At 44.0% G+C, this 27,994-nt stretch overlaps 1 protein-coding gene and 1 long non-coding RNA gene across 2 annotated transcripts; one reads left to right on the forward strand and one right to left on the reverse strand.

Moving 5' to 3' along the window:
• Positions 1-2,639: 2,639 nt before the first annotated feature.
• drd1b (dopamine receptor D1b) lies at positions 2,640-7,725 on the forward strand. The gene is made up of 2 exons (XM_003970754.3): positions 2,640-3,436; positions 4,589-7,725. The coding sequence occupies exon 2, from the start codon at positions 4,602-4,604 to the stop codon at positions 5,979-5,981; it is 1,380 nt and encodes a 459-aa protein (XP_003970803.1). The 5' UTR covers positions 2,640-3,436; positions 4,589-4,601; the 3' UTR covers positions 5,982-7,725.
• A 10,497-nt stretch (positions 7,726-18,222) lies between these two features.
• LOC105417429 (uncharacterized) lies at positions 18,223-19,269 on the reverse strand. The gene is made up of 3 exons (XR_965103.2): positions 19,202-19,269; positions 18,952-19,031; positions 18,223-18,485 (listed from the first exon to the last, which is right to left on the reverse strand). It is a non-coding gene; the product is annotated as an uncharacterized lncRNA (long non-coding RNA).
• Between the last annotated feature and the right edge of the window lie 8,725 nt (positions 19,270-27,994).

Genomic DNA, 27,994 nt, shown 5'->3' on the forward strand with positions numbered 1-27,994 from the left:
GAGGTGAGAATAGCAGTAGAGGAGGTGGAGGCTAGTATTAAAGACATTGAGACAGGTGTACACACAGTGACGCCACCTCTGGTCACCTGCTCCAGGAGAAGAGGATGGAGCTGAGCACTTTCCTGAGGGAGCGAGTAACGGGGACTCTGGTAAGATCGTGCTTCCTCCACCTGGAGGAGATGGATGCTCCAAGCTCTTTCTTCTTCAACTGGAGAGGTCGGTGGCCAGGAGGAAGCAGATGGCCTGGTTTCAACTCCCGGATGACAGAATTACAACAGTCCCGGAGGAAATGAAAGACCATGCCATGAGTTTCTGTGGCAGGCTCTTTGGGTTGGAGCGCTGCAGCCTGCAGAGCCATGAGCAACTCCTGGAGGCCCCCCCTCAGCTCAGCCCAGAGGAGAAGAGCTCCCTTGACTGCGAACTGACCCCAGAGGAACTGACAGTCGCAGTCAATCAGATGGCTTTAGGACGGGCACAAAGGATCGATGGTCTCTCCACAGGCTTTTTTAAACATTTTTGGCCACTGCTTGACCGAGACTTACTCTTGGTGTTTTTGCAGTCTCTGGCATCAGCCCTGTCCAACAGACTGAAGGTAGTTCTGGAGAACATTTTAGGCGTTGACCAGACGTACTGTGTGCCAGAGAAGTCACGATGGACAATATTTTCTTAATAACAGACATAATTGAAGCATCTAAATATTTTAATATGGATATGGCGATGTTACCCTAGGTCTCTGAGTGTTCTAAGAGCCACTGTTCTTTAACAGCTTCCTGCACTCAAATGTTGCAGTCTTTCAGCCTTAGAACCTGTCTTCGTGAGGCTGGCTGCACTACGTTGGGTCACCTGCTGAGAGCCAGGGACTCATCGCTGCACCCACTCAGAACAAGGATAAAATCTATCAGATTCAGGCTGCTCAGAAACAAACTCTTTATTGGGTCTGTGTCAAGCTTTTGAACCTGGCCTCACTGCCGGGTACAGGGAGTTGAGGTGGACCAAGTTCTTTGGTCCAGATGTCTCCCCAAAGGGCAGCTGGAGGTGCCTCTATAAGCTGCCCATTGAAAAGCAGACCACTAACCTCCCATGGAGGGTCATACATGGGACAATAGCCAAAAACAGGTACAGAACACGTCTTGATTAAGAACTGGGAAACAGTGTATTTTCTGCTCACAGGTGGAATCTTTAGAGCATTTTTTTATTTTAAATGTAGGCATCTCCCTGCACTGTTTGATCTTTTAAAGAGATGGACTGAGGGTTTCGGGGAGGTTTTTTTTTCTTTCAGTTTATTTATTTTCGGGCCAAAATATAGGTTAAAACTGAAGCAGTCCACACTCACACACTGATCAACTTTCTCTCTGCCTCTGCTAAGTTAGCCATTTGGCTAACCCGCAGAAATAGGATGAATGGTGTGGGGTGTGTGGAGCCAGTAGCCATGCTGGAGTAAATGGTGAAAGCTCAATTGAGAGTGGAACAATTACAGTGGGAGCTCTACTTACAAACATCTCTACATGCGAATTTTTCAAGTTACAAAGCGTCTCAACGGGAAAATATTTCCTCTTGTTACGAAGGAAATTTCAGGATACGAAGGTCAAAAATATGCTACCGCTGCTACTTGCAGCTCGCGGAGTTTAGCGAACACAAACTTGCTTGTAGCTGCTCTGCAATTGGCTATCGTCTAGCATTTTCCTGTCATCCCATTGGCTAGGAGGGATGTCAATATGTACAAGTTTGTGTGTTTCCCAGCATCGCCTTCGTTTCACTTTTATTTATTGTGGGTGTTTGTATGTTTGTCCATTAGATGGCGGTGTTACCACAAGTGTTAACGTTCGTTGCTAGTAATGACGGCTAATGTAAGATTAGCCTGTAATAAAGTTCATTTTGTTCCTGAAAAAGCCTTGCACTGAATTCCTACATTTATTGTGCGGTAATCTAATTGTAACATGTATTTGTTACATGTTTTGATGCATTTTTATGAATTATAAAAAGAATTATGTCCAAATTTTTGGGGGCTTGGAACGGATTAGGGCATTTACATGGAAAACGCGTCTCTACTTACCTGATTTTCAGGTTACGAAGCAACTTCTGGAACGAATTTAATTCGTAAGTAGAGGTCCCACTGTATTTCCTGTTGATAAATAATGTTGAAGCTTTCATAAATAAATGGGCCCTTGGGCGGGGCGCTGTGCTCCATAAGGGAGCAGGGACAGCTTCTCTTTTCGTTTTAATTCAGCTATTGATTGATGGTTTGTTCTCTAGTTTGTCTTTATTTAATTTTTTTTTCTATCCCATGAAAATGTGAGGACAACCATTTTTTTGTTATCATTATTATAGTAAATAAATGAGATATGAAAACAAAAACCTCTCCTCTCCTCTATTTTGTTTGCTTTTTGGAGCAGATGTAAATTACCCTGCATGGCTGGTTGTGTGTGCGTTTGTGCGAGTGTGTGACGTGGTCTTGGTTTGAACTTTGTCGGCTGCACGCACACCACGACTCTGTGCTACAGGGAAATGTGGGCGTTGTGTCTGCCAGGCCTCTTACACTTGGCTTGTCAACATACATTACTCACACGTACACACACGCTCTCTCTCAGACATTACCAAGTCCATCGGGCATGCGCATGCCACAGGGAGTCTATTGAGGATTCTCCCGGCTCAAAAAGGAGAGCAGGGCCTCTGTGTAACGTGCATACGGGACAGACGCGCTCAACCTCCGAGTTTCTCAGTCTTGGTGGCTCCGTGATGGGACTCGAATCGTTTATTGATGTGACATTATTGCTGCTGTGCTACAAGTCAAGTCGCTTTCATGCCACCTGACTGCGGCTGCCAGCAGATGGCTCTATCGTCCCTCTGCGTAGGTGTCCGCTGTCCAAAAGTTCAGGTTGGGGCGCACGCGCACTTTTATTTTCCCGGATTAAACTGGGATTCCACAGCGGTGAAACCACTGCTGGTGGGCCAAGCTTAAAACAATGGAGTCACAAACAGCAAATAAGCCACCACGAGACGCCTCGGCGGAGACTTTGGCAACACCGAGCCAAAGTCAAGGCACTCTGGAAGCACTCGCACAAGATTTGAGTTGATAAAATACTAAATCCTCAATCGTAGCTGGAGAAACACATCCAGGCTGCAGGATCGGTCGGGTAGTCTTGTCGTCTACAGCCTCCTTGGATGGTTGTGGCAAAGATCCGTAACGCCGTCCACCGAGAGAACAGTTGAGCGCCTGAGAGAGGGGAGCGCGCACGGAAGCGACGCCGAGGAGACCAGTGTCATTCCCCATCACTCTGCAGTCAGAGCACACGTGCATCACAGAAGGGCTTATTTTCCCACGACTGAGAAAGAGATGAGAAAGAAAGACGGACGTACGGAGCTGCGCGGCTGAATTCGGATCAGAGAAGCACGCAGAGAGGTTGCGCTCCTCTCCACCTGGGGACGCAAATTTGATGTAAGCCGCAGGCATGCATATTTTTGAAAGGACTGTTTTCACCCTGCAGGAATTGATTTAGGATTTGTGTAAAACAAATTCCGCTCAGCGTCGAAGCCTTCACCAGCGGAGCTCATGCTGACTACAAATTTTAAGCCAATAAAATGACTGAATTCTTCGGGTCGGTTTACGAGGAGTCAAACCGGGGATGGGCTACATGGGTGATTTAGGTGGGTGACGTGCTCACTGATAAATGCTTTGAAGAGCTCGTTTTGCTGTGTTGACAAAACTGCTTAAACCAAAAAGAAATAAAAAAAAATCAAATATAGTTCCAAAAAAGAGCTCTGATATCAATGTTCCTGTCCTACTTGTGAGAAAAAAGAAAATTCAAACGCTTGGCTATCATTGAAACGGACCATAGAGACTTTTCCGGTCCGGTCTTGTTGGCTCACCAACTCGGGTGCATCATCTCCCCGAAGGGTGAAGCAAATGTGGGCAGCTACTGAAGGAGAAATTAGAGTAAATGAAACCTGCAAATATATTTTTAAAGTGCCACAGGGGTGGAACCGCGTCGATACAGACACCAATATATTCACAGAGACCCGCCTCAAGGATAATTACACAAATCAGATAAACGCAGTGCGAAAACCATCGATAGAGGTTATTGATGAGGTGGTACACAAGGCTCAGGATTGGATAAGCCTCTGTTTACTCAATAGCTGGTCGACAATATGATGTGAAACTTGCGGGGAGCTTTGTGGCAGATTCATGAAGTGAGAGCAGTAAAAGGAAGAAGGCATTTTTGTTCTTCTTTTGTCAGAAACTACCACCCAACACCCAAAACATCCTTCCTCTTCTTCATACTAGAATGTCTACTGCCTGCCCCGCTGGTGCAAGAACCAACCAAAGTGGAATTTTTGGACAGCATTTTTTCCACATCTTTGTGAAATATTTATAGTGGCTCTCATGCCAGGATGGTGGTTGTGGTGAGACGCCTATGGACGACCGAGTGTGTGGGAGAGCTGGTGCCGAGACAGTTAACATCCCCGTCGGCTGCGCTGTCTGTTTGAAATTCCTCCCCGGAGAGGTGCACCTGCTGCATGCTTAGGATGTGATGGGGTGACAGCTGACACCCCTCCCCTCACCCCCCCTCCCCTCTTGCTGTGTTAGCAGTCTAACGTAAACAATGGCTCAGAATTTCTCAACGGTGGGAGATGGCAAGCAGATGCTTCTGGAGAGAGACTCGTCCAAGCGTGTGCTGACAGGATGTTTCCTCTCCCTCCTAATCTTCACCACGCTGCTAGGCAACACGCTGGTGTGTGTGGCCGTCACCAAGTTCCGACACCTGAGATCAAAGGTCACCAACTTCTTTGTCATCTCCCTGGCCATCTCGGACCTTCTGGTGGCCATCTTGGTGATGCCCTGGAAGGCAGCGACTGAGATCATGGGGTTCTGGCCATTCGGTGAGTTCTGCAACATTTGGGTGGCGTTTGACATCATGTGTTCCACGGCCTCCATCTTGAACCTCTGTGTGATTAGCGTCGACCGCTACTGGGCCATTTCGAGCCCCTTTCGCTATGAACGCAAGATGACTCCTAAAGTGGCATGTCTGATGATCAGTGTGGCGTGGACCCTGTCCGTTCTCATCTCCTTCATTCCCGTGCAGCTTAACTGGCACAAAGCTCAGACCGCGAGTTACGTCGAGCTAAACGGAACGTACGCCGGAGACCTTCCCCCAGACAACTGCGACTCCAGCCTCAATAGGACCTACGCCATCTCCTCCTCCCTTATCAGCTTCTACATCCCCGTGGCCATCATGATCGTCACCTACACTCGGATTTACCGGATCGCCCAAAAACAGATACGGAGAATATCCGCCCTGGAGAGGGCAGCGGAGAGTGCCAAAAACCGCCACAGCAGCATGGGGAACAGTTTGAGCATGGAGAGCGAGTGTTCTTTTAAAATGTCGTTCAAAAGAGAAACCAAAGTATTAAAGACACTCTCGGTCATTATGGGAGTGTTTGTGTGCTGTTGGTTGCCCTTCTTCATCCTCAACTGCATGGTTCCATTCTGTGAAGCTGATGACACCACGGACTTCCCCTGCATCAGCTCCACCACCTTCGACGTGTTTGTGTGGTTCGGCTGGGCAAACTCATCGCTCAACCCCATCATCTATGCCTTCAATGCAGACTTCCGCAAGGCCTTCTCCATCCTGCTGGGGTGCCATCGGCTCTGCCCAGGCAACAGCGCCATTGAGATCGTCAGCATCAACAACACTGGCGCCCCATTGTCCAACCCCAGCTGCCAGTATCAGCCCAAGAGCCACATCCCAAAGGAGGGAAACCATTCATCTAGCTACGTGATCCCACACAGCATCCTGTGTCAGGAGGAGGAGCTGCAGAAAAAGGACGGTTTTGGTGGTGAGATGGAAGTGGGGCTGGTAAACAATGCCATGGAGAAAGTGTCCCCAGCCATCTCTGGAAATTTTGACAGCGATGCAGCAGTAACTCTGGAAACAATCAACCCCATCACGCAGAACGGACAACATAAATCCATGTCCTGTTAGGAAACGATGGATCAGCGTGTGTGGAGGGAAATGTTATGTAGGTAGAAAGAACAAGAGCGGAATACATAGAACCTAAAGATGACTGCCAACATGGAAAAAAACAACAGAATGTTTCAATTAAAGGCACTTTATTCTGGAAATAACAATCTGCAAAATACTCTATTGATTAATGAAACTGACAAATGTTGAAAATGTGAATATTGCAGCAGAGCACAAAGTATGTGTACACAAATAGTTTTTTTTAAATTCCTTAAGTGAGGCGTATGCATCTGCAGTTGTTTACTGTACAGAACTGACGCAGACTGGGAGGGACTTGAACATGTTGGAGGAAGGTGTAGAAAGTAGTAGAAAACATGGTCTTATATGTGGGAGCTTTCTGATTTATGGAGGAAACAGTGTGGGGTAATTGATTTTATTTCCGATTTGCAAAATTCTTGTTTTAGTCCTGTTATTTATTCTTCTGAAGTTGTCATTGATGTTCTGGTTACAGTACTCATGTCGCAGTGGCAATTTATTCCAGGTTAAGTTCTTTTAGACACCAAAGTACTGGAATTGGATTTGAGCTGGGGCAGGTGACTGAGGCATGGGGCAGATAAGGGAGTTCCTTGACGTAATCCCAGCATAAATGATCTATAGTTCCATAAAAGCTGATTTAAGGAGTGATTCCAGATTGTTCTGTGATCGTTCTATGTTCCAGCCCAATTAATGCACCCCTCTCTAGGACGCTGCACCCCGTCATGTTTCGGTATTTCTGCTTTCTTTGTTACCCTTATCAAGCACATCCCTCATCTCTCTTATCTCAACTTCTTGACCACTTTATCACTTTCTAAGTTACAGCACTGTTGTGGCACGGTGGCACGGTCTGATGTGATAACTCAGGCTGCAGGGTCTGTGGACGTGAATGGGAACTGCTTTGGGGGAGATTTGCTCCTCCCCCTATTTTCCACCTCTGTTGACTCTGTCGACCTCCTTCCTCTCCTTTCTCTCTCAGCTTGATGAGTGTTCCCAACATTAACACACGTCAAACTTATTATTTAGGAGACATGACCCACTACAAACACAGCTGCTACTACTGCCATTACTATTATTACAAGTATAATTAGTATTACAATTATTATCACTACTATTATTTTGTTATTACCAAATATTATTTCTCTTATTAGTATCATTACTGTTGTAATTTCTTTCTATTATTGTGCTAAACTGAATGCGACTGTGGCATTTGTCTTATTTATTTGGTATTCAGAGGGGATTATTAATGATAAAGAGATTAATCTGACATCATTGGCATTTTCACATTGAGCCAGCTGTGTTTTTTGGACTGTGTATGAACACATTTATGGAAACATACCTCCTGCAGGGATTGAACCTGATCTCTACTGCGCACTCCACCCTCGGTCTCTGCACCGTTGGCTCAGGGAGTCATCCTTCCAGATGTCACTGCTTTGATTTCAGAGAGGGACGGTGTTGGCCAACAGTCCCATGAGGAAATGTTCTGTTTGATTCAGAAAATTTCCTTCAGGCTGCCCTCTGAGGGGTGGGGGTGGATACGGTTAGAGGGGAGAGCTGCAGCGTCAGGACACGGGTACTCAGCTACATGATGTATGACACGCTAACCAAATGTGGCGGTGCAGGAAATCTGCACTTCCTCCGCTGCAGGACAGAAGGCGCTGGGGCCTGACAGCGCTGCCAACACTCTGTGGAAATATAGGGATGATTTAACGACTCCAGGATTCAACCCCTACCTCATTCCCAAAAAAGAAATAAATGAAGTGAAAAAGAGCAGTATTGTGGGTAAGGGCGCAGGAAAAATGTATTGTACAATAATGTTTAAAATGTAGTTGTGATGAACACAAGTGCTTTTTATCTTGGAGGATCCTTAATGTGTGTAGGAGAGTTACATGCTGTATGTCCACAATCAACAGACAGTGGCTATTTATATACTTATTTATTTACATGTTTCTGGTGTTCATTCATGGAAGTGATGTCAAGTGTTATTACCCTCAGAACAACTGCAGGACTTAGTTTACAGTTTGTACAAAAATGTGCCCTTCTTGTAAAATAAACCTCTATGTACGTTGTCTCCTCTTTTCTATTTGTGATCACAACTGCGTTCGTCTGATGTGGCACTCTACCTCGGATACTGGCTGCAAGATTGTGTCACTGCAGGAGGTCAGTGGAGATTGATTTTGAACAGTGACACATTTTTTTCCAGCTCTGTGAGTGCAGTGTCCTAGCTGTGTTCCTGCCTTTGCTGCACATTTACATAACTTGATAGCCACTCGACAGTGGACATGTCCTCCTTTCTGAACTAATTTGTTAAGGTAAGATAAAGAAACAGAAGGTGCTGATAGCAATATTTAAAGACAGTTTAACTAAACTATGTTTGACTCTTGATCATTTATGCAGAGTTAGACCTAAGATGTTGGAGGTAAATGGGATTGTCCCCAGAAGACACTTTATCACCCTTTTTCATTGCTCTTGTGTTTTGGTCATTAGAAAGCATCCTGATGGACACAGTAACACATTGTATGTGTTAGCAAGGCACCCCAGAAGACAGTTAATCACTTTTTGTACAACAGAAAGACCCCTAATTGTCACTAGATGGCACTTTCTTGTGTTTTATTACTGGAGAATGTCACTGTTTTAACCTCTATGAGGTTATCAAAGTGCACAATATAATCTTGAATTTGATCTGCTCCAGGTGAATTTGTCCTGCATTTCTGCAGGAAGGTGCATGTGTTAATCACATTGGTATCTGGTAAAAAGTGCCCTAGAAGTTATTTTAATTGTATTTTGTCCTTTAGAAATTTATGACACATGGACACAGAAGAGCATTTAGATGCCAGATAAATCTCTTTTAGATGATGACAGAGGCATCTGCTTTTGTGTTGCCCTGGCGGATGTTGGAATGAATCGAAAATCTTATTCCACCTCCCTTTGTTGGAAAAACTTATGTCAGCTTTTTACCTGCAGGCAAAACCAACTCGTTCAAATCAATTTGACAACACTGGACTGGGAAAATGAGCACTGCGCAGATTAGAATAGGCCTTGATCTCAGTCATTACATCTGTACAAGTGAGTGTCAATACATGTGAAAGTGTAGGCTTTATGCCCGATCAAAACACTGTCATTCCAATGGCTCATTGCGCTGATGCTGTCGGTGAGGGTTGAGAAACAGAAGTATCTGAACATACACAAAAGAAGGTTATGCACAAAAGAAGAACAAATGAATCCTTATTTATTTGCAGTTTTGTGTTTCAGTTTTGTGTTTATGTTTCAGAAACAGAGATGCAAAAATAAATAAAAAACAAAAGATGATTTAAATTCTGGGTGTTACTTCTAATGTCCTGTTTCGGTGTTTTAAGTTGCACTGTGTGTGTGAGTGCATGTGTGAGTGCGTGCGTGCGTGGGTGATTGTGTTTGTTCGTTTGTCATTGACTCTCAACCAAACCATCATATTTAAAATCTTTGCTTCATTATCTCCTCAGAAAAGTAATCCACTTCCATTTTAGCTTAATTGCTTTAATGGTTGTTATTGTTGCTAAGGCACCATGCTAACACAAGATTAGCAACATGGCCACTGTTCAAATCAAAAGCAAACACAGATTCTATTTGTGCCTTGAATGCCAATAAATCTTGGGCTTTAATGCTCTCCAATTCTGGTGATCACAGAAACCATCGATTGGGAAAACACCCAAATTGTGTGCACATCTGATTGTCCATCCATTAGTATTAGTTTGGTGCTAAAATTGATGTATCTCTGGCATAAAGATGCAGCAAAACCAAAAATCTGGCATTATTGGACGTCAGTATCAAGCACACTGATGGAAAAGTAAGACAGTTCTGATGGTGTGGATTTTACAGCCCAAGAGTCTTTATTCTGTTTGCCTGCATCCCTTTTAAGGCTTCCCTGCCTACCCTAACAAGTAAGAATGAGAGAATTCTGAAATAAGCACTGTGCCCTCTTTCATATATTTTCTTGTCATGCATGTAAAGCAGGAAGCAAGGTGGAGATCACGCTGCTAAACTCCAGTGATGTTTTACTAACATGAGTTCACTTTTGCTTTTTTAAGCACACAGGCCAATTTACATGCTAAATAATATCTGTTATCCCAGGTGGATAAACAGGAAATTTAAAAACACTGGCCTGAGCGGCGGCTGGAATACCTGAGGGACGAGCACGAACACCAAGCAGGATCTGATAGTGTCTGTCCTTCATCTGTATGAGGTTTAAAGTGTAACTTAGGGGGAAGCCACAGTTGGTTCTCATAGAAACACAAGAGACATTTTGAGTCTGCTGCTGATGTTCTTGTTGATTCATTTCTGTTGTTCAAAGGGTGTCATGTTGACTACAAACAAAAGGTTTCCTGACCTGGAGCTCCTAAACGCTCTAATGTTTTAATAAGACCATAAACTTACATTCCCTTTGGCTGTGTGAGTGAGACAGAGAGACGACAAGATGTCCACAGCTCTAATGTGCTTATGTAACGCACATTTGCATCCTTTGCTTATTCTGAACTTAACAGCAGGCAGCATCTAAAATTCAGAGTACTCAAGTGTTCTAATGACAGCGACACACGAGAGAAGGTTTTTGCAGCATGATATGTTCAATACTTCAACTCAAATAAAAAGTGACACAGCTGGAGATTCTCTACAGCTGAGTATGATTGTGAAACGAGGGTGACGGCCAGGCCCACTGAAGAATAAGAGAAAGAAGAGAATAAAAAGGGGAAGAGGAAGGGCTGGAGAAAAGGAGGAGCATGAGGAGCAGGAGGTGGATAAAGAAAAATAGGAGGATGAAAAGAAAGGAAGCAAAAGATAGAAGAGGATTGTAGGCAAACAAGAGCAGGTAGACAAAGAGGACAAGCGACAGTATATAGGAAGTCAATAACTAGGAGGACAAGAGGGTGAAGAAGAGTAAAAGGAAAAAATAAGTAGTAAGAGTAAAGAGAAAGAGAAAAGGTAGCAAAGGAATGAAGGATGAAAAGAGGAAGAGGTCGAAGTGGAGAAAAAGAAAGTTAGAGGTTGACTAGAAAGAAAAGGATGAAGAAAATTGATGAAGAGGAGGTGGATAAAGAAGAGACGAGAAAATGATAAGGTGCCTTTGTGCTCCAGTCATGAAATAGTGAACTGCCTGGCCTAATAGTGACAGCCGTCAGCAGATTCACAGACTATTGGCTGGATTCATTTACAGTTCCATGAGGGGACCTCAGCTCAGAGTCCAACGTGCTCTACTCCCTTTTTATGTCCCCTCACACTGGTTTGACATCTGTCTAAATGAAGATGTCCCTGAGCCTTGTCACTTTGTCGGCCTCAGAATACTGGCAGGCCCTTTGATTCTTGGGTGTTCCACTCCCTTAAGGAACAATAAGAGAATAAAGTTTTTGGGAGAACAAACTGCAGATAATGTTGTACAGAGCTGAGACCACACCTCCAACCTTCACACTACTGTACCCTCCCAATATTTAACATATGTCCAGATGTTACCAGTCAGACCGTTAAGTTTAGTTGAAACTGTATCCATGCTCAGCAGCAGAGAACCTAGGAGGATTCAGACACGCTGCTGCACCCTGCCGAGTTCTCACAATCTCATTTACATGCGGTGAACTCGTTTGTGATTAATTGAAATATGAAGTCTGTCTCCAATGAAAGGACAACACACACAACTTTTACTTTTGGCACATCTATTGAAGAGAATTATTTTATCTTGTTAGCATCTTTTATCTTATTAGCATGTGTTAGACTATATGTTTTTGTTTTATGTTGGTTAGTTTAGAAGTTAGGAATACTATATAATCTTTAGTAGGAATACACATAAGCAAGTCAGTTGACCCTTCTTTGACATGAATACTGCTTAGACAGTTGGAGCCAGGCAGACAGGAAATGGTAGACCCTCATCGTAAAATATGACAGCATAATTTACTGGTGATAAGTTCCTGCACAGGAATAAGACCTCTGACCTGGCCATCTGAGAAGACAATGGAGAAGGACTGCACCAACACCAAATGAGGCAGGAAGAAGATGAAGTCACCCAAGAAGAAGGACTGGATTGGACTGAATTAGTATCAATAATTACATACGTCTTTCTATATAAACTGGGCCAAGGGATAGTTAGGTTGTCAGACTTCATGCCCTGACGATTGACTTTGTTGTTGTTAGGGTTATGAACTGGCCCGGAGCTCTGTAATATTTGTATCTTGAATTGATTCTGTTTGCTAAATACATTGTGAAATTGGCATTTGTTTACTTGAAGTCTTCATTTAAAGAACACGCGGATTGGCAGTGACACACGAGAGGTATTGCAATCCAACAATTTGGTGACCCCGACGTGATTAAGACAGAGAAGTCATCTGAGGCAAAGAATTCAACAATGGTCACTTCAGAGGACAACTGACGACAAAGGGATCCCTAATAAAAGGTAAGCAGACACCTGTTTAATCAAAGTTCTGCACATTGGCAATTTCCAAATTTGTCGTCACTGTCAATTGAAGCGTCCTAGTTATAAATTCCAGATACAAATATAGAAAATATTGAAATGACTGCAGGAATTACGGTTCGAGTCCGTATATAAGTGCGGTTCGAGTCCGTAAATAAGTGCGGTTCGAGTCCGTAAGTACGGTTAGAGTAAACCAGAACTAGTACAGTGCTGTATTGCATATACAGCACTGTATATGAAAAAATTTGGGTTGGGACTCGGCGCGCAGTTGACGGGACAGACACTCCCGACGCCCGAGATTTGTGTGGGTTGGAAAAGTGCCAGAGTGAACGTGAATTAAAAGGCTCTTTGTCCTTGGGAATTAACCCCCAGAGTGGAACCGGATCAAAGACGTTTGATCTAGAAGCTTGTTTCACTGAGGCATTGAGTTGACCGTTGGAGTCATTCACATTCAATCTCACTTGGGAGCATAGTTAAAGATGGAACTAGAAAATGGCAAAACGTGTTGGGATCAGGGAGAATGTTCTCCCTATCCTCGGTCTGTGGAAGAACAGTGGAAGTGGACTCTTGATCAGGTGGTGAGTGGCATGAAAGAAGAGGACAGGGAAAGAGAATTGGACGCAATAAAAAAAAGTTGTGGAAGGAAGCTCAGAAGCAGAAGATACTTCCCCCTCCAGAGGTGAAGGTTAATTTAGCTGAAGCATTGTGTAAGTGGGAGTCAGAAATTCACACTATATTACAGGATCATCTTGATAATCCAAAATTAGGTTTTATAGCAGGAGAATCGTGGCAAAAACAGGGTAAGGAGTTAGAAGATAAGCGTCGAAGGATACATGTTGTGGCTGTGACATGTGCAGCAGTGCACTATTGCAGATCTGGGGGGGGGGGTCACACGAGTGCCCAATGTAGAGAAACCTTCATTAGAAGATCCAAACCAGTCCACAGTCAAAAATCTGCATTACATGTCTTTAAAACACTTAGCAATCAAACAAAACAAGTGAAAAGAGCTGATCCCTCAGGAGGATTTGCCAGGGCTGAGCACAGGGAGAAGGCAAGATTGAGTTATGGCAGTGATAAAGAGGAGAGCGAGAATAAGACGGATACCTTCAAAATTCCGGCTACATTTATTGGAGAATTGGAGGTTCAGGAGCCTGTTGAAGCTCAGACAGAATTATATGAATTAGAATCATGGGAAGAGAGTGAGTATAGAGGTGTACCATTGACAGCTGACCATAAATAATGAGGAGGCGGGTCAAACAGGAATACACACAAGGAGTAAGGGGCCCGTTTCAGGAATGCCGCAGCTACAGGCCCCTCTGATACAGAAGAGGAGGACAGGAACCAGTATATGTTCCATTTGCTATCACAGACACTAATTGTTTGGTGGATAAGATGCCCCCACCCGCAGAGGGAGGCGGCAAGTGGATGTCTACCCTTTTCAGTTTAACACAGGGCATGCAGCTGGCGATGGGAGACTTTAGAGGGATTTTAGGGAGACAGGTGTCTCTCTGGGATTTGGATAAGGTCGAGGTAGCAGCAGGCATTAAAGATAGACCTAATGCTGCATGTTTTGGCCTATGTGCAACCAGGGTTGGTGAAGCTATGAGACAGATATTTCCAGTATCTCCAGGAGCAATGCAGAATTTAAGATTTAAGTGGGAGGAAAGCGAGTCGGCACATGGGTTCCTTACGAGGTGTAAAGAGGAATGGATGTGTGCCACAGGGTGCCATCCTGGCTCAGATAATCTACACACCACTTTGTTCCATCAGGCAATAATTTTAGGACTTCCACAGTCAGTGAAAGAAGCCATGGAAGGAAATCCTGACCTTCCAGGCAGCACAGCGGAAGACTGGGAGAGACATCTCTCTCACCACATCAACACATTTAAAGTTAAACAGGGAAAGAAAGAGGTGGTGATGACAGCTCAGGAACAGCTCCTAAAAATGCAGTTAGATGAGGCATGGAAAAAGCTCAATGATAAAAGGAAGAGAAACAGATGGTTCAGCAGTTTGACAGGTGCAGCCAGATCAGTTAGGTCCGCAACAAGATTTTGCTCCGATAAACCCATATTGGGTCAGTCCTAGAGGAGGCATGCGTGGGAGACACGGCAGGCAGGGATACAGCTCGATAGGCGGGTACTTAGGCCGAGATCAGTGTCATGCCTGCAAAGGGTATGGTCATTGGCAAAGGGACTGTCCATATCACAACTACCCGGAGGTACCAGGCAGTGTTCCACCATCTCATGGAATTTATCACCGGAGCTGATTTTATCTGACACATCGAGCTTGTGGGGTTCTCAGGGAGCCCGGAGAGACTGCCGTTTTCGGTGCCATTAGCGACTTGTTTTGCCGGACAGACTGTGTTGCACCCTTTTTTGATTTCACCACATTGCCCTATCAACCTGTTGGGACGAGATCTCCTGGTGAGGACAGGAGCAGCTATTCTGTGTGGAGACAAAGGTCTTGTGGTGCAATTTCCTAATTGACTGAAACTGAACTGCTGTATTTCACACCAAGGTGTGAAGGGACAAATGCTGATGAGTCCGACACCCTCTCCAGAACAGGGGGTGTGGGCGGATATTTATTGGGGAGAACTTGAGCCTGAGACCTCACCTGGTGTCGGTGTTGTGGCATTGTTTCAGAGCTGGAGGCCCTGGCTGTCGATGCTGAGTCCCTTTGCCCCGCCAGTTGATCCCCATCATGTCACCCTATTTTACGACCGTGAGAACAATGAGGTGTATCAGGATGCGTTTAGAGAAAAGTTATAGGGAAATTTCTGGATGATCACTGTGTTTGTGTGTTGGGCCTGAAGGTGTGGCTGCGCAGGTCGACTTTGCTGAACAGAATGAGTGGTATGAGAGACTGTAAAGGAAATGTTGTCATTTCTGGGTCTCGCGAGCTATAGTAGACATTTTATTCCTACATATTCAGAAAAGACTATGCCCCTACGTGCAATGGTGAATGAACAGGGAATGCATGATTTGGCAGCCCGGCTAACATGGACAACTGAGGGAGAGAAAGCGTTCATTGCTCTTTGACACTCACGACATCTGCATGTTTTGGCAGTACCAGAATATAAAGATACTTTCTTTTTGGATGTTTCTGAAGGAGAACATACAGTAAATGGTGTTCTTTCAGAAAAAAGGGGGTGACAGGAAAGTATTAATGTATGCAAGTATAATGCTGGACCCCATTGAAAACAGGCAGCCACCATGTGTAAGGTATGTAGCAGGGGTATCAACTTTTACAAAAAAAACAGCACATTTAGTGATTGGTCATGCTCTGACAGTTCTTACAACACATAGTGTGGTATCACTGGTCAGCTCAGCAGCATTCACCATGACCTCACTTAGGCAGAAAAGGATGGACAAGATTTTAACTGCACCGCACATAACACACACATGAAGGGATAAATATGACAGATGGTATAGGAGAGGGCGAACCACACAGATGTGAGGAGAAAGTGAAGAAAGGTGAAAAAAAAAAAAAAAATCAGAGTAGACCTCAAGGCGGAGCTGTTAAAGGATCCAGATGAAATACTAATCACAGATGGCTGTTGTTTCAGACACCCACAAGAGGGGCTAAAAGCTGCCTATGCAATAGTTAGAAAATCAGAAGAGGATTTTGAGGAAGTGGAAACAGGAAACCTAACAGGTAAAGAGTCAGCACAACTTGCAGAATTGAAGGCAGTTATTAGAGCGTTAGAAATATCAAAAGGAAAGAAAGTCACTATTTATACAGATTCAGCATATGTAGTAGGAGCCAACCAGTTAGAACGTTGTCAGTGGTTGCGGGCAGGTTTTAATCCAGCATCAGGATCTCCTATAAAACATGAGGCAGAGATGAGGCAACCGACACAGGCACTCATGGAACCAGCGGAGGTCGCAGTCATAAAATTCAGAGGTCATAGTAAAGAGAACTTTCTGGAGGGAAGAGGTAATGAGGCTGCAGATCAGACAGCAAAGAAGGCTGCAGGTTATAAACCAAGTTACAATTTGTTGAGAGAGAAAACAGTTCATGAAATGCTTCCAAGATACAACAGGGAAAGACTTGGTTGTGATCAAGAAGCGTCTCCACATGAAAAACCAGTTTGGAAGGAAAAGGGGGGCTGTGAAAGTTGAAGGAATTTGGCGGGGCCCAGACGGCAGACCTGTTCTCCCGCCTGGTCTGGTAGATGCCGTTCTGGAAGAGGCCCACGGCCTGACACACTGCGGGAAACCACGAATGATGCAGAGAATGTTCAATATGCACACGATTTAATGTAAAAATCAACAATTCCACTACATGAGGGCAAGTTTCCAGTTGCCCCCATGACGGGGCAAGAAAAAATATAGATTTCACTGATATGATAGAGTCAATGGGTTCCGATACCTTTTGGTGGCAGTGGATGCATACACTGGCTGGCCAGAGGCGGTTCCCGTAAAAGCAGAAGATGCAAAAAGTGTTATTACATTTTTGATTAATCCGACACATGGTTTCCCCAAATGAATTAGGTCTGATAATGGAACTCATTTTAAAAATAAAGATTTACAAGAAGTAGAGAAGGTGTTAGGCAAAGGTAGAAAGAATGAAGCAAACACTGAAGAGCAAAATTGGCAAGATATGTGCTCACAGTGGAATGAAATGGACACAGGCGCTTCCGATAGCCTTGATGTCAGTAAGCTCTGTTAGCTCCCGAACAGGATTCACCCCCTTTGAGCTCGAGCGGGGTGTTCTCTTTCCGGGACTAGGAGCAGAAAAGCCGTAGGCCAGCCCAGCACTTTATGAAATAAATCTTATTTTGTTCAACTAAAAACGACTCAGTTTTCTCCCAACAGGCAACTTCGGCAACCACATCCAGTGAGGATCCAGGAATTCCACACACAGCTGAGTGGGTTCTTCTGAGAGTCATCAAGTGAAAGTGGTCAGAGCACAGGTGGACTGGTCCCTTTGAAGTTGCAGAGCGAACATTACTTGTTAACCCTAACATCCTAACACCCTAACACATTAACCCTAACTCTGGTATCACTGGAATCAATGTACCCTAGCAGGTAATTCACAGAGAACGCTTGGACAGATCCAGGAACATCCAAAGAAGACGGCACCATGACATAAACTTCTATTATTCTTGATTACAGCAAAGGGAGCAGTCAATGAATTGTTTTATTGGCCTAGCTTAGGCTAGGCCAAAAGGGGGATTGAAGAGAATTATTTTATCTTGTTAGCGTCTTTTATCTTATTAGCATGTGTTAGACTATGTTTGTTTTGTTAGTTTAGAAGTTAGGAATACTATATAATCTTTAGTAGGAATACACATAAGCAAGTCAGTTGACCCTTCTTTGACATGAATACTGCTTAGACAGTTGGAGCCAGGCAATGGTAGACCCTCATCGTAAAATATGACAGCATAATTTACTGGTGATAAGTTCCTGCACAGGAATAAGACCTCTGACCTGGCCATCTGAGAAGACAATGGAGAAGGACTGCACCAACACCAAATGAGGCAGGAAGAAGATGAAGTCACCCAAGAAGAAGGACTGGATTGGACTGAATTAGCATCAATAATTACATACGTCTTTCTATATAAACTGGGCCAAGGGATAGTTAGGTTGTCAGACTTCATGCCCTGACGATTGACTTTGTTGTTGTTGTTAGGGTTATGAACTGGCCCGGAGCTCTGTAATATTTGTATCTTGAATTGATTCTGTTTGCTAAATACATTGTGAAATTGGCATTTGTTTACTTGAAGTCTTCATTTAAAGAACACGCGGATTAGCAGTGACACACGAGAGGTATTGCAAGCCAACACTATTTATCTTGTGGCTTTGTGCGAAAATATTTATTTAAAAACACATCTATTCAATTATTTGGACATAATTTGGAGAGACTTGCATTTGTTTTATAAAGTCTCATAGCTGAGAACCAAACAATGACTGTTCAAATGATCCTACGCCAGAGCTCAAAGATCAGATCGTTTATAGTACAGAATATCTCCAAATTCAGGTGTGGCTTGAGAAGGCTGAGAGGCTGAGTAAAGCCCACGACATAAAGTGCCCCACATTCTGTTAAACTTTTTGCAATGATCCCTGTAGAACATGAAGATGGAGAAAAGTTACTGCACGCATACAGTCTTCCTGCAGCTTCCTACTTTAGCCTGAGCAAAGGGGGAATTAAATAAAAATTCATAGCAGTTATTACTCCTTCAGATGAATTGTTCTAATGACAAGCCTCCCCCATTAGCAGTACATTATATATTAACATACAAACACATTGTTCCAACTTAAAATGAAAGTGTCATGGCCTTTGTGTATTTGTTCTCTCTCTAGGCCATGTTCGGTGGTGATGTTGCACCTTCAGCCGCTTACCAATCAATAGTCTTCATAAGGTACTGCCTTCTGTTCACCAGCGGTTGAATGTTAAATGGTAAACGTGGTTTGGTAGCGTCTTTTCGTGACTGGTACCTGTTAGTAATTTTCTCTGCTTTCTCACTTCTCTTTCTAGGTCACCATAGGCCCTCATTCAGAGAAACAACCTGCACTTCATGCAACTCACCTTTTCAGCAGGCTGTGTACTATTGTTGTTATGGGAAGTCAAGGAGGCCTGGACCCAGATGCAGAGTAGAGGATATGGCTCTTTATTAATAACAAAAGGTGCAAAACAAGGAGTCAATCAAAGTAGCAATGAAAGTCAATTCTAGCAAAGTAACAACAGAAAATCTACGAACTAACGTCACCATAAAGAAAAAACCGTCAAGAGAAAGTACAAATGAAAACGCAGTGACGAGGCACTGGAACAAACTTACAGGCTAGAAGAAACCACGGAAAACAGGAGGCGAAAACTAGAAATCACAACGGATGGGAGCTAGATGCAGTGGGAGCTAGATGCAACGAGAGGGGAGTTTAAGTAGCTGCCGAATTAACGCAACGAACTGCAGGTGAGTCAGCGGCTCAGCGCTCCCCAGGGATCGGCCCGTCCCTGGCAGTCGCTCCTGCAGGTGAAGGGAGGAGGGAAGAAATGAGTTGCGTTCAAGAACCACAACAATTGTCTTTCTTTGTCATATTGAAGTCTTGCCAGACTGGGGTATAGAACCTGTCACTGGGCATGCAGTCATGCAGGTTATGGTTAGGGTTACGGTTAAAGTTAGATTGAAGTTAGGTTAAGTTAGGGTTTGTCTGATGTTCATGATGCAGGCTGCAGCCATGCAGGTATACTTGAGGCTTTTGACATCTACATCTTCCTTTGAACTCATCTCTGTAGTCTATCAGTCCAACACAGGGGTACTCACATTTTTTAAGCATGCAAGCTACTTATGAAAAAAACAAGTCAAAATCAACCAATTATATTTATTTAGAAATCAAATCAAATCAATCTTTATTTATATAACAATCAAAATAGTTTTAAGGTGCTTTCCAGAATCCCAGGGCCTAACCCAAGACAAGAAACAGTGGCAAGAAAAAACTCCCCTTTAACAGGAAGAAACCTTGAGCAGGACCAGGCTCATGTAGGGGGACCATCCTGCTAATGGCCGGCTGGGTAGAGAGAGAGGGGGGGAGAGGGGGGGACAGGTAGAGGATATAATGGAGAGGAGAGGAGAGGAGAGGAGAGGAGAGGAGAGGAGAGGAGAGGAGAGGAGAGGAGAGGAGAGGAAACCATGACCCAGTGGGGTGACAGAGGCCTGTCAGGTGATCATGTTTCTGGACCCCGGCAGCCTTGGCCTATAACAGCATAGCTAAGATGTTAACCTAATGATTAGACGACCCCCTAAGTATGATAATTTGTCTATCTATGATAGTAACTGGAACTACAGAATTAGCAACAATAAGCATTTTCAAAGAGGTAGGTTTTAAGTCGGATCTTAAAAGTAGCGATGGAGTCAGCCTCCCGTACCTGGACAGGGAGCTGGTTCCATAGCAGGGGGTCCTGGTAGCTAAATGCTCGGCCCCCCATTCTACTCCTAGAAACTCTGGGAACCACAAGTAGACCAGCATTCTGAGAGCGGAGCAGTCTATTGGGCTGATAACGTATCACTAGCTCCTCCAGGTAGGATGGAGCTAGGCCTCTGAGGACCTTGTAGGTCAAAAGAAGGGTTTTAAAAATTATTCTAAATTTAACGGGCAGCCAATGAAGAGACGCCAGTACAGAAGTTATGTGATCTCTTTTGTCAATACCTGTCAGAACTCTGGCTGTAGCATTTTGGATCAGCTGGAGGCTTCTTACAGAGTTGTTTGGACACCCTGATAATAAACAATTACAATAGTCCAGCCTGGAAGTAACAAATAAATGGACTAACTTCAGAATCATGCCGCGTCAGTAGTTTCTTGATCTTTATGATGTTCATCAAGTGAAAAAAGGCACTTCTAGAGACTGTTTTAATGTGTGAGTTGAAGGAGAGGTTTTGATCAAAAGTTACTCCGAGATTCCTCACAGAGAAACTAGATGTTAATGAGATACCATCTAGAGTGATCATGTGATCTAATCTATCCCTGAGAGGTTCATGACCAAACACCATGACCTCAGTTTTTCCCGAGTTAAGGAGGAGGAAATTTGAAGACATCCAGGACTTGTCTTTAAGACAGGTCTGGAGCTTCACTAACTTCTCTGTCTCCTCTGGTTTCATGGATAAATAAAGCTGAGTGTCATCAGCATAACAATGAAAATTTATCCCATGCTGCCGAATAATGTTCCCTAAGGGAAGCATGTACAAGGTGAAGAGGATTGGTCCAAGTACAGAACCTTGAGGAACTCCATGGCTAACCCTACTGTATGAGGAGGGAACACCATGGACATGAGCAAACTGGTATCTATCAGATAGATACGATCTAAACCAGTCTAGTGCTATCCCTTTAATCCCAATCACATGTTCCAGTCTATGAAACATGATGCTGTGATCAACTGTATCAAAAGCAGCACTGAGGTCCAGCAGAACCAGCATAGAGACCAGTCCATGATCTGAAGCTACAGTGGTATGAGAAAGTTTGGGCACCCTTGACAATTGGGTGACTTCTTCTTGGGTGACCTCATCTTCTTCCAGTCCCATTGGATGCTGACACAGTCCTTGTTCTCCGTTGTTCCCCAAATGGCCAATTCAAAGTTCACCTTCTTGCGGAGGAACTTATTAACACCAGTAAACTATGCTGTCACGTTTTACGATGGGGGTTTAACACTTCCCGTCTTAATGTCTCCTGCTGATTACAACTATCTAAACAACAATCGTGTCAAGGAAGGGTCAACTGACCTTTATTACACTTACTAAAGATTCTACCATTCCTAACTTCTAAAGTAATTCTAACAGAAAACAGAAACATATGGTACAACAAATGATGACAAGATAAACACAATTTCTCTTCAATATTAAAGTCTCCAATGATCATGACTTTGTTCGTTCTAATGACCAAGTCAGATAAGAAATCAGAGAACTCAGAAAGGAACTCTGAATGTGGCCCAGCAGGGGGCCGATATACAAACAAAAGTGGCTTTTCTGTCTTTCAGTTCAGATGGGTGATGCCAAGAGTCAGGCTTTCAAATGAACTGGAGCCATGTTTTGGTCTAGGATTAATTAATAACTTGGAGTGATAGAATACTGCCACTCCCCCTCCTCGACCAGTAACACGAGGAATATGATCATTAAGATGGGTAGGAGGAGTAGATTCATTTAAGCTAACATACTCCTCCTCCTGAAGCCAGGTCTCAGTAAGACAAAATAAATCAATGTGATGATCCACTATCAGGTCGTGCACTAACAGGGATTTACACAAAAGAGATCTAATATTTAACACTCCAAACTTATTTGTGATATTAGTTTCTCCAAGTTGTGCTTTGGTATTAATTTTAATAAGATTATGGTGATTGACCGCTTCCCTGCTCTGTGCTTGGTGAACTTTTAACCGTGGAACCTCTATAGTGTTCAATATATTATTGTTGGTGGATGAGGGTTCTATGGAAGCAGCAGAGAGGTGTGTAAGACTACAACTCTGCATCCTGGTCTGGACCCTGGATTGTCAGGTCACTGTGGGTCTAATAAAATTAGCCAAGTTACTAGAAATGAGAGAGGGACCATCCTGTGTGGGATGGACACTGTCTCTCCTAATCAGACCAGGTTTTCCCCAAAAATTGCTCCAATTGTCTACAAAGGCCACCTGGTTTTCGGGTCATCACCGTGACAGGCAGCGACAAAGCGACGACATGCAGCTAAACATTTCATAGATGGCCAGATTGGGGAGGGGACCAGAGAATGCTACGGAGTCCGACATCATTTTTGCATCGTTGCACACCGACTCTATGTTAATTTTGGTGACCTCTGACTGACGAAGCCAGGTGTCGTTTGCTCCAACGTGAATAAGATCTGATGTAAGCCCTGATGTAGCTCTTTCAGTTGTTTCTTTTCCCGACGTTTTTTTCCCATTTTGATGGTGATTTTTCGTTCGCCTTTTCCGTTGTTACTTTCTCAAAGTTTTTTGTTACTTGATCGTTTTGGATATTTTGTCAATAAAGAACCTTTTTGTTTGCACTCTGCGCCTGGGTCCTGGCCTCCTTAACTGTTCCGTAATAGTTTTCCTTGTTTTTATTTCCATTTTCTCTTTGATTGCTGCTGCTTAGTTAAAATGCAGACACTCTTCTGACCTCACAGATACTCATTTTTCTCTTTCCTCCACTTTTCATTGACCTCATGTAACTAAGCCACTTGATTGTGTGTTATTGAGGTTATGGGTCATTATTCCATTGACATTCTCTCTTTAGCATTGATAACTGGAAGACTATATGACCTTCCTAAAACAAATTGATAAATTGCACGTTACTAGTATTTTTGTCTCATTTTCATCCCTGTTGTCCACTAATGCATAATAATAATGAGGTCATTACCATTTCAGTCAGATTTGCTCCACTGGACACAACCTACAGATAGAAGATCAGGTGAAGATAGAATAAATACCCCATACTCTGAGGAAAAACAACTGTACTCTGGAAAGAGGCATCTTTGACGTTTGAGGGGTGAGTATTGCGTCACTTCCGGTCTTCTCAATCGTTCGTTGGTTGCATTATGCACGGTGTGCTGTATTCACTTAATATTGAACACTTGGTGTGTTGTATTCACTTGACTTAAAATTTTGAACACTTGGGACATTCTAGTCACTTGATATCAACAGTGAGAAACAACCCATATTAAACAAATACAGGGCTTCGCCGATTACTAGCGTTAGCATGGCCTCACCGTCTGTTTCACCCGGTGTCTTTGTCTGTTCAGCGTGTGAAATGTTTAGTTACTCCTCTGCCTCCCTTAGTGAAGGGAATAGGTGCAGAAAGTGTAGTTTATTTATGGCTATGGAGGCTAGACTTAGCAAGCTTGAGACGCGGTTCCGCAGCTTGGAGTTAGCTGGAGTTGCGTCAAGTAGCCAGGATAAGATAGCTGCTGCAGAGCTGCCTAGTGTAGCTACAGCTAGCGGTCCCCTGGCAGCAGCTGAGCAGCCGGCTAGCCAGGGCGGCTGGGAGACGGTTCGTAGGAAGCGTAGCCCAAAACAAAGGCCCACGGTGCACCACCAACCGCTTCCCGTTGCTAACCGCTTTTCCCCACTCGGCGACACACCCGCTGAGAAACCGACCCTGGTAATTGGCGACTCTGTATTGCGCAACGTGAAGCCGACTCCAGCGACCATAGTCAAGTGCATTCCGGGGGCCAGAGCGGGCGACATAGAAGCAAATTTATGGCTGTAATTGGTAAATTTGGTAAAGTTATTATTCACGTTGGAGCCAACGACACCCGGCTTCGTCAGTCGGAGGTCACCAAAATTAATTTGGAGTCGGTGTGTAACTACGCAAAAACGATGTCGGACTCCGTAGCATTCTCTGGCCCCCTCCCCAATCTGGCCAGCGATGAGATGTTTAGCCGCATGTCGTCGCTTTGTCGCTGGCTGTCACGGTGGTGCCCCGAAAACCAGGTGGCCTTTATAGACAATTGGAGCACTTTTTGGGGAAAACCTGGTCTGATTAGGAGAGACGGTGTCCATCGCACACGAGATGGTGCTTCTCTCATTTCTAGTAATTTGGCTAATTTTATTAGACCCAAAGTGACCTGACAATCCAGGGTCCAGACCAGGATGCAGAGTTGTAGTCTTACACACCTCTCTGCTGCTTCCATAGAACCCTTATCCACCAACAATAACATATTTAACACTATAGAGGTTCCACGGTTAAAAGTTCACCAAGCACAGAGCAGGGGAGCGGTCAATCACCAAAATCTTATTAAAATTAATACTAAAGCACAAGTTGGAGAAACTAATTTCACAATTAAGTGTGGACTGTTAAATATTGGATCTCTTTTGTGTAAATCCCTGTTAGTACACGACCTGATAGCGGATCATCACATTGATTTATTTTGTCTTACTGAGACCTGGCTTCAGGAGGAGGAGTATGTTAGCTTAAATGAATCTACTCCTCCTACCCATCTTAATGATCATATTCCTCGTGTTACTGGTCGAGGAGGGGGAGTGGCAGCAATCTATCACTCCAAGTTATTAATTAATCCCAGACCAAAACATGGCTTCAGTTCATTTGAAAGCCTGACTCTTGGCATCACTCATCTGAACTGGAAGGCAGAAAAGCCACTTTTGTTTGTAGTTGTATATCGGCCCCCTGCTGGTCCACATTCAGAGTTCCTGTCTGAGTTCTCTGATTTCTTATCTGACTTGGTCCTTAGAACGGACAAAGTCATTATCATTGGAGACTCTAATATCCATATAGACGTTATAAATGACAGCTTTAGAAATGGCTTCATTTCATTACTTGAGTCAGTTGGTTTCCTCCAGCAGATAAACAAACCAACTCATAGCTTTAACCACACCATAGATCTAGTTCTGACTTATGGTGTTGAGGTAGAACATATGTCAGTGTTCCCTCAGAACCCAGTCCTGTCAGACCATTCTTTGATCACTTTTACATTTATGATTAAGGATTCTTCTATCCTCAGAACAAAGTCTTACTATAGCAGATGTCTTTCAGATAATGCTGTAGCTAAGTTTAAGGAAGTGATCCCTGTGCTGATCCCAGGACCACCGTGTGTTTCCCCAGGGATAAATCATTATAATCTTAGCCCTGCTGAGGTTGACTCTATTGCTGAAGGTGCAGCAACCTCACTGAGAATCACGCTTGATTCTGTTGCCCCCCTGAAAAAGAAAATAGTAAATCAGAGGAGGTGTGCCCCCTGGTATAATTCACATATCAGGACCCTCAAGCAGAAAGTGCGAAGACTGGAAAGGAAGTGGCATTCTTGTAAAATAGACAGCTATCATGTAGCCTGGAAAGACTGTCTATTAGTTTACAAAAAGGCCCTTCGCAAGGCTAGAACAGCTTATTTTTCTTCTTTAATTGAGGAAAATAAGAGCAACCCCAGGTTTCTTTTCAGCACTGTGGCCAAATTAACTAAGAGTCACAGTGTTTTAGATCCACGTATCCCTTCTTCCCTTAGTGGTGAAGACTTCATGAGCTTCTTCACTGATAAAGTTCTAGCTATCAGAGTGAAAGCTAACCAGGCCATCCCAACAACTGGACCATCACCAGATGTGCTGACTGTGGGAACATACAGGTTCTCCAACGAGCCCTTAAACTCCTTCACCCCTATATATTTTTCTGAGACGTCATCGCTAATTCAGAAATCCACATGTCTTTTAGATCCCATCCCAACACACCTGTTGAAGGATGATTTACCATTGATAGGCAGTTCTATCCTGGACCAGATCAATGGTTCTTTAGTGTCAGGTCCTACCCCTGTCCTACAATGTGGCAGTGATTAAGCCGTTGCTTAAAATTTTTTTAAAAACCCTTCTTTTGACCTACAAGGTCCTCAGACGCCTAGCTCCATCCTACTTGGAGGAGCTAGTGATACCTTATCAGCCCAATAGACCGCTCCGCTCTCAGAATTCTGGTCTACTTGTGGTTCCCAGAGTTTCTAGGAGTAGAACTGGGGGCCGAGCATTTAGCTACCAGGCCCCCCTGCTATGGATTTAGCTCCCTGTCCAGGTACGGGAGGCTGACTCCATCGCTACTTTTAAGATCAGACTTAAAACCTACCGTATTTTCACGACTATAAGGCGCACCTAAAAGCCTAGAATTTTCTAAAAAATCTACGGTGCGCCTTTTAACCCGGAGCGCCTTTTGTATGGATTACGGTAATATTGGTTAATCGCGGCTACCGTAGTCAGTAGGCGTGGCCGAGGTAACAGCAGTAAATTCAGTCCCAAACCATTTCTGTCTGTAAAGACCCCAAAATGGCTCCTCGCAAGAGATGCGCTTTTGACGCAGAGTTCAAACTGAAGGCTATCAGTCACGCAGTTGAACACGGAAATAGAGCAGCGGCAAGAGGATTTAACGTGAACGAATCAATGGTGCGGAAGTGGAGGAAGCAACAAGACGACCTGCGCCAGGTAAAGAAGACTCAACGGAGCTTCCGAGGAAACAAAGCATTAAGTGGATTAACAAAGGAACTCCAGCCGCTAGATATTAGTGTCAACGGGGCATTCAAAACTAGACTGCGAACTGCGTGGGAGCGGTAGATGACGAACGGCGAACACACGTTCACCAAGACAGGGAGACGGCGCCGAGCGTCATACGTCACTATCTGCCAGTGGATCGTAAATGCCTGGGCATCGACCGTGGTCCGAGCTTTCGGGAAGGCAGGGATTGTCACTGAAATGCCAGACAACACCAGCGACACCGACCCTGATGACGACTTTGACGAGACGGAGCCGGCCATGTTGGACGCCGTATTAGCACAACTGTTCAATTCGGACACCGAAGAAGAAGAATTCGAGGGATTCCTGGATGAGGAATGAACTGATAAAGTGATCTTTACGTGTTTCTTTTGTGTGTTCACAACTTAACAAGGCTGGTCATACTGTGAATATGGACATTACCGTTTGAACAACGTTGTTATATTGCTATTGTTATATTGCTATCGCTTTGCACTACTTCGAGAGTTCGAGTTACCGTATATTGTGTTTGCACTAACGTTTGATTTACCGCAACGGTACTACGTGATAAAAATGTTGCACTAAATCGAAGATTTATTAAACTCCACTTGTGATAAAAATGTTGCACTGCCTGTTATAACTCGCTGTTATTAAACGAACTGTGTTACGCAAAAACACTACGTCACTCGGGGAAAAAAAATAAAATAGCTGTTTATTCGTTTTGGGAGTGAATAGAGTTGTGAGAACGACGGTTTGTATTCTATTAATAAAGTTTGACTGACTTATCTGGCTGTTTTATTGACATTCCTTTTAGCGCAGCTCGATCTAGTGAACGCGTCATGAAACCACAGGCACTACGCAGTTTCTATGCTATGCGCCTTATAACACGGTGCGCCCCGTGTATGAAAATATTTCTAAAATAGGCTGTTAATTGAAGGTGCGCCCTATAATACGGCGCGCCTTATGGTTGTGAAAATACGGTACCTCTTTGAAAAAGCTTATTGTTGCTAATTCTGTAGTTCCAGTTACTATCATAGATAGACAAATTATCATACTTAGGGGGTCGTCTAATCATTAGGTTAACATCTTAGCTATGCTGTTATAGGCCAAGGCTCTCCTCTCCTCTCCTCTCCTCT

This window comes from Takifugu rubripes, chromosome 15 (assembly GCF_901000725.2).
Source record: "Takifugu rubripes chromosome 15, fTakRub1.2, whole genome shotgun sequence".
Taxonomy (NCBI): domain Eukaryota; kingdom Metazoa; phylum Chordata; class Actinopteri; order Tetraodontiformes; family Tetraodontidae; genus Takifugu; species Takifugu rubripes.

What these genes read in the sequence shown, in the direction of transcription:
- drd1b (XM_003970754.3), top strand. Translation starts at nt 4,602, where the DNA reads ATGGCTCAGAATTTCTCAACGGTGGGAGATGGCAAGCAGATGCTTCTG.